At 59.0% G+C, this 7,175-nt stretch overlaps 1 protein-coding gene across 2 annotated transcripts in view; it reads right to left on the bottom strand.

The window, feature by feature from the left end:
• The window catches only part of BRSK2 (BR serine/threonine kinase 2), a 152,246-nt gene extending 145,552 nt beyond the window's left edge, over window positions 1-6,694 (bottom strand). For both annotated transcript variants that reach the window (XM_069107330.1, XM_069107329.1), the window contains exon 1: window positions 5,993-6,694. In XM_069107330.1, the coding sequence (XP_068963431.1) occupies window positions 5,993-6,086 (94 nt within the window). In that variant the 5' untranslated portion in view covers window positions 6,087-6,694. The remainder of the gene's footprint in view (window positions 1-5,992) is intronic.
• Between the last annotated feature and the right edge of the window lie 481 nt (window positions 6,695-7,175).

Genomic DNA, 7,175 nt, shown 5'->3' with positions numbered 1-7,175 from the left:
CAGACATACACACATTCACACAAACACATACTCACATAGACACACACAGGCACATTCACATACACACGTACTCACATACAGAGAGACATACACACATTCCCACATACACACTCACACAGACAGACACGCACTTACATAGACACACATATACACACACTCACACAGAGACACACACTCACACATACACACAGGCACACACATTCACATACAGACATACACACAATTACATATAGACACACACAGAGACACACATACACATTCACACCCACACACATGCACATTCTGAGCTGGCTCAACATTCCCTCAATGGAGCCCTTGCCTGGATCAAGCCAGGACTAAATATGGGGAGAGAAAAATGGTTTGCTGCAAAATGTTTAATTTTGTGCCTCTCCCCTCATCCTCCTGCCCACCAGCTCTCTCCTTATGTAGTGACACCAAGTGCACCCAAGCTCTGACGCACTATGGAGGAGAAGAACGGGGAACCGTTTGGGTTTTGCTGGCCCCGCCAATGCGAGGTTTGGGTATAAATAGAGAACGATATCGATTTTGGATGGATATAGAAATATAGAAAGAATCTACCTCGTGCCTGTCAGACAGCTGACCTGCCTGGGAGAGGGCAGGCACCTGGAGCTGAAAGCCCGATTCATACTGGCAAAAGAAAAAGGCCCTGGTGCAGATCCCAGTCAATCTTTCCCAGCAAAGCTGCTCCTTCAGAGGTCCTTGGCTTCCCAGAGATTCCAGGCTGACCTCTGCTTGTGCCTTCTCCTGAAGAGATCCAGGCACAGCCATCTACAAAGGTGGCCTGAACCTGAGATTTCTTGAAGAGGGGTTAGAAAAAACAGCCAAACTCCCTAGATTTGGGGCTGGGACAGTGAGAAAGCAGGAGACAAAGGGCCAGGAAGCAGAAGGTATCTTTGGTCACACAGGTGGCAATGAGAAGAAATGGGCTTTGAATTCTGCAAGTTGAAGGCTTCCTTGGCCCATTGTGGGGGAGGCCAGGCTGGAGCCTAAAGCCACCCCTCTTCTCAGATTCCTGCCTGCACACAGCCCTCTCCTTTTGCTGTGTGTCTTGCCCAACTAAAAGTAAGGTGGAGCAGGTTCAGTTGGGCCACATGGACAAGACCCTAGCAGAGGCCAAACGAGGTCCTCTCCTCTAACTCCCTTCGGAACTTTGCACCCATACCATGTTTCCCCGATAATAAGACACTGTCTTATTATTTTTTTTTTGGACAGAAAAACACCAGAGGGCTTATTTTAGAGGAATCTTACACAGTAAGGGGAGGGCTTATTTTTGGGATAGGTCTTATTATCGGGGAAACACGGTACCTTGGCTGCCATGGAAGGTAGCCTGGAAGTTTTCTCAGCACCCAGGCACTCCTTCCCTCTGCATCCTGGAACATCTCTCTGCCATACCAGCCCCTTCTCTCCTGGGTCAGCTCCTCCTTCGATCTCCTTTGGGAGAAGGGGCCAAGGCTAGCCAACCTTCATTCCCCTCTTGCCTCTTATTCTGACTTTTTGACCTTGGTACCAAGCTCTAAAGGCACCTTTTCTACCTCCACCCTTTTCAGCTTCCTTTTGTGCATTAAAAGGTCCTTGAAGGCAGGGACTGTCTTTATTTTGGCTTGTATTTGGGTCCCCAGGGTTAAGCACATAGACTGCTCTTAATAAATACTGCCCAGAGATTCCGAGTCTCTACTGAGAAAGTCCTTTCCACCGCATGCGCCATGGTGGGCCCCTGCTCCCCGCAAAGCTTTCTTCTCAGTGCCTGCCAGGAAAGTCACCTCCCATCTTCAAGGAGCAGAGAACAGAAACATCTGTGATTGCTGTCCCTGTTGGGTCCCACAGAGGCCAACATGGGGGCTGGGTGTTCTAGCCTTCTCTTCCTTCTCTCCTGGGAAGGGCTCCTCTGGCCCAGCCTGGCCCAACTTGCCCTCCCGAGCTTGATATCTTCCTTGGGGCTTTCTGGCCACTGAAGACAAGCCTTTCTCAAAGCTCTGGTGGATTGGAGAAGAGCCTAAGAGAGAAACCTGGTGCTCAGAGCAGTGCCCAGGACCTTTCAAGTCAGTCTTTATCTCTTCACCATGGTCACTGGTCTAGACCAGGCTTGGGAAGGCACTTGGTGATAAAAACAAGGTGATGTGGCCAGGTTGTCTGCAAATTAACAGAGCAGCCACTAGACCTCAGGGTCCAATGTATAGGAAGCCAGCCAGATGGACAAATGGATGTGTGGACAGACAGTGTGCTTGGCTGGGTAGAAAGCTTCAATAGAAGCAGCAGGATGGGGTAGAGGCCCCCAACTCCTCCCCCCACCCCCACCTTCCTCCTCAATATTCTCATCATTGCATCAGAATCCAGAGACAGCAGCCTTCTAAGGGCCTTGGAGCTAATGTAGACAGGGATCTACGGCTCCTGGTGCCCAAAGGAGGAGACTGAGGCCCAGGAAAGGGAGGGGGTGGGGGAGGGAGGAGTCTGCCCGCTTTGTGTTCAAATCTGATGTTTTCTAAACACGGTCCTGGCAGCCTGTTATTGGGACACAAGGCACATCTTTTCCTGTTCATTACTGTTCATTACAGTGGAGCCCTCCTATAATTAGCTATAGTACAGTGGGATTCAGCGAAACTCAGAGAAGCCCCCCTTCCCAGCAGCCTGGCAGCACTTTGATGGGGAATAACAATGTTTTATAGGGAAGATAGTTTGATTATTCCATAGTCTCCCTCCCAGAGGGGGCCTCGCTCTCCCACACCTCCTGATTTCATGAATTGCAGTGGTTCCTCAGGAAACAAACAGCTCACTGAAGGGAGCCACTGGGATGGAATAGGGAGGCTGTGGCTGGCTCCCAGGCCCTTGGCCTAATCTCCACCTCTCCTCCCCTGTCTGGCACTGGGACACTAACCAGCTGGATCAGGGCTTCTCTCCCCCCTGCCTCAACCACTGTTTCCCATTCCCTCAGGGCAAGCCAGAACATAGAGGGGGCAACCTTTCAATTTCGGATGCAGTGCATGGGTGAGAAAAGAACCAAGTTGAGGAGACCCAAAGCTACCCAAAAGCTCTCTCCTTCTGGGGAACCCAGAACATTGAAGAGGGGGAGGAGAAGAGAGACAGGAAGAGAGGAATAGATGCGCACCTACATCCCCCCTCAAATTCTCGATCTACTCCAAGGGTAGCAGGAATCTCCCTGAGGGTAGGAGCTGCTTTGGTTTGGGCATCTTATTCTGCAGGCCTGACCCAGAGCCTGGCATGCAGTGGGAATCATAGTGGTGAATGCTGGATGAATGGAATTCAATGGTGCTGCCACCCTTTCTGGAACTGACCAAACCTGCAACCAGGGACCCAGAAGGACATCTGACTGCTTTCTTCTTCCCTCAAACATGGGGGTCTCCTCAGTCTGAATGAACACATATCCATCTACATGTAAACGGGTGTCAGATGCTGAACTAGGCACAAGGAATGCAGAACCACACACAAAACAGGAACTTATCTTACTGGGAGAAAGCACTGTGCCATTCGAAATGCAGATGAAATATGTTGGGAGTCACTGGGAGATGGGGGGAAGCCTGAGAACAGGCCAGGCCTCCTGGTGAGCCCCAGAGTGAGGAGGGAGAGCAGGCTGGGCAGAGGGGCACAAGGGCTGTCTGGGCAAGAGCAATGGTGGCTTTTGGTATCACATGTGATTCCAGAGGCAAAGGTCCTGAGGGAGTTCTTGAGCAAGGGAGTAGTGACAAGGTCACCCCTGGTTGTTAGGAAGACCCCCCCCCAGCAGCTACTGTATATAGAGGGTGGATGGGAGAGGGGGCGAACTGTGAGTCAGAGAAGGCAATGAGGAGGCTATTTGGATAGTCATGTGGTGAGGGCTTGGAGCCTTGGGACGAAGAGAAGCTGGGAGACAAGGTGGAGGCCACCATCTTCAGCAAGTGGCTGAATGAGTGAGAAGACCCAGAGGTGATGCTGGGCCTGCCAGCCTGGCCAAGTGGGAGAGTGAGGGAAAGTAGAAGATACCCAGGAAAATGCCAGGCTTTGCTTCTCTACTGAGCAGGGGGAACACGCCCACCAGACTGGTGTATGGCTTTCACCTTAAGAAACAAAATGACTGAGAAAAACCACGGATTCAGGGGCATCTGAGTAGGCCCTCCACCTGGGACAGGAGTCAGACCAGGTGGCTTTGGGGTCTGGGGCTGGACCCTAGCCCAGACCCCCTCAGGAGCCCTCTGGCAGGGGGGAAGAGATCCTTTTCTTTCCTCAGGCCCACCTGCCCACCCTTCGAGGGAGTGCTGGTCAGGGATGGGGGGGGGGGGGGCTGCAGACCCTGGGATCCTTCCTTTGACCCCACCCAGAGTAAGAGCAACTCCCGGACAGGGGTTCACTGCTTTAAGGTCTCCCCGGCCCTGCACCGACCTCCAATCACAGTCGGCCTGGAGTGGATGGTTGATGAAAGAGCAGAACCCTGCCAATTCCCCTCGGAGCTCAAAGCTGGCATCTCGGTTTGAGGGTGGGGCTGGGGCTCAAATCAACCCCTCTCCAGGAGACTAATTGCGCCCCGAGGGACCTTGCAGCTCCTCCTTCCCCCTCAGCCTCACACACAAAGGCCAGACACTGGCTTCACAGACAGCACCCCAGGAGCACCGGAGCTGGGGAGCCAAGGCCCCCAGGCAGGGGGCTTCCAGTCGGGCTTAGAGCCTGCTGCTTCGTGGCCCTGTGAACGATGGCGGGCAACCTGGGGGATCTGGGGCTGAGGGGAACGCACCGAGAGAGCGGGCAGCCTCACCTTTGTCCCACCAGATCTTTGTCCCAGCGGCTCAGCTCGCACCCCAGCTGGCCGAGGGGAGGGGAGGGCTGCTTGGGAGGAGGTGGTGGAGGCCGCTGGGGGCCCAGGGGGCGCAGCTGCGGGGCCGGCACGCCTATTAGCAAGGCTGCCTCCAGCAGATGGGAGCTTAGCCCAGCCGGGTCTGGCTGCACCCCCCACCCCACCCCCCTCCACCCCATCCCGCACAATGGGCCTTGGGCCGGTTGGGCTGGAGCAGTGGGCCTGTCCCTTCCCCAGCCGGCAGGTCGGCTAAGGTTTGCATCTGTCTTAGCGGTGTTGAGACTGTTGCCCGAATGCAAGTGTCCGTACTCAGTCCGAGGGTGGGGTGCCACGCAGTCCTTCGGGCCTGGCTTCCCTCGGGGCCCCGGGCCCGGCCGCGCCCCAACTGCCCGAAGCCTGTTTCCCTCCCCCCCTTCCCCATGCCAGGCTAGCCCTGTGCAGCGGGACGGATGGACAAACAGACTGATGAACCCCCGCGTTCCCTCTCTCTTTCCAGACCATTGTTCCCCCTGCCGCAGGGCCGGCCGCCTGCCTGCCTATCTGCCTGTAGCCCACCCACCCTCGGGAGAAGGGAAGGAGAGGGAGCCTGAAGGAGGAGAAGAGATGGGGGGGGGGGGGAGGCGCGGGAGATGGGGAAGCCTGCGGAAACGTCGTTGTGCCGCAGCCCGGCCTCTGCGCCTCCAGGGCCGGGGCTGGGCACCAGAGCTGCGGGAGGGAGGAGGCCTGGACATAGTCCGCCCCCGCCGCTGGGCCCGCCGCCCGTCTGTCAGTGCCTTGGGCCGCATCCCACTGGCTACCCGGTATCACGGCGGACTACACCCTTCTCCATCATGATGTCATGACAGACGGGCTGCCACCACTGCCACCGCCGCCGCCACCGCCTGGATCCTCCCCCACCCCCACCCGTGCCCAGGCTCGCCGCTCCCGGGGATGCAGAGGGACGCCAGGGAACGCGGGCCCCCGCGCAAGCATCAGCCCCTCCCGCCCGCCGGCCCGCCGGCCCGCATTCCCGCTGCGGCGGCGGCGGCCGCCCCGCGCGCGCCCAAGCGTCCGGTAGTCTTGGCTCCTGTCCCCTGCCCCCCACCCCACCCCCCCACAGGCCGCACCGGCCGCCCGCCCCCCCCTCCCATCGCTGTGTCCCTCCATCCCTCCATCCCTCCCGCCGTGCATCTCTCTGCCGGCCCCACGCACCTGTCTGTCCCTTGCCCAGCGTCTTCTCCAGGCGGTAGGGCCCCACATACTGCGCGTGCTGCGCCCCGCTGCCTTCTTTCCCCGTTGATGTCATCGCTGGCCGGCAAGACTGCGGGGCGAGGAATAGGACGAGGGCGGCGGCGGGGGCCCGTGTGCAGGCCAAGGGCGGGGGGCTCCCGGCTTCTCCGCTTGGTAAGCTCGCTCGGCCGTCCCTCCCGGACGGGCAGCGCGGCCGCTGCCTGGGCTGGGGCCGGGGCCTGGGCTGCTACCTGACTCTGCTCCTCCTCCCCCTCCTCCTCCTCCTCTTCTTCCTCTTCCTTCCTTCACGGAAGCTCTGGCCCGCAAAGCTTTGCTGGACGGCCGCCCGGCGGCCAGCCCCAGTGGCCAAGGCTCCTTCCCCGGGAGAGCTCGGGGCTGGGGCCGCCTAGGCGCCGAGGAGCCCTCGCCTCTGCTGTGCCCGCTGCTGCTGCTGCTGCTGCTGCTGGTGATGCTGAGGATGCTGCTGCTGCTGCTGCTGCTGCTGGTGATGCTCCCGTAGCTGCATGGTCCCTGGCGGACGCCCGCAAGGACCGGACCCAGGAGCCTTGCACCGCCCGCCCGCCCGCCCGCGCTCCTTGCTCTTCGGCCCAGCAGCTGCTCCCCGAGCGCGGAGCGGAGAGAGCGTGAGCGAGCAAGGGAGAGAGAGAGAGGAGAGAGACGAGAGAGAGCGAGGAAGGATGGAGCGAGGGAGGGGGGAGGAGAAGAAGGGGGAGAGCGGGGAGCGAGCGAGCGAGCACAAGCAGGCGGAAGCGGCTGGGACCGCGGCGGCGACTGGCACCGGAGTCAGCCAATCAGTGCCAACCTCCCCCCCCCCCCCCACCCCCCCCCCCCTCCCTGGAACCCCCCTCTTCTCCCTGCTCCTGCTTTTCTACCCCTGCCCCGCCCCGGAGCTCTCCAACCCGGGGAGGAGGGGCCGGGACAGAGAGAACCCGCTGAGCATCCTCCCCGACCTGGCCCTGGGCGCCCTTGGCAGAGCCGGCTCAGGCAAAGCCCTGACCCCTGTCCTGCGGCCACTGATCCTGGGCCCAGAGAATCTGTACTGGAGGGCCTCCACCCGCCCACCCAACGGGAACTCCACGGTATAGATAGAGTAGGCACCCTGGCTGCAGGGCCCCAGGGCCCCTCTCCAACAGAGAAAAGAGCT

The sequence above is a fragment of the Petaurus breviceps genome, unplaced genomic scaffold (genome assembly GCF_028583685.1).
Source record: "Petaurus breviceps papuanus isolate PSGF00001 unplaced genomic scaffold, PetGlider_PUasm1.0 89917, whole genome shotgun sequence".
Lineage (NCBI taxonomy): Eukaryota > Metazoa > Chordata > Mammalia > Diprotodontia > Petauridae > Petaurus > Petaurus breviceps.
Note: the sequence above shows the minus strand (reverse complement) of the source record. Positions and strands in the feature narration are given on the sequence as shown.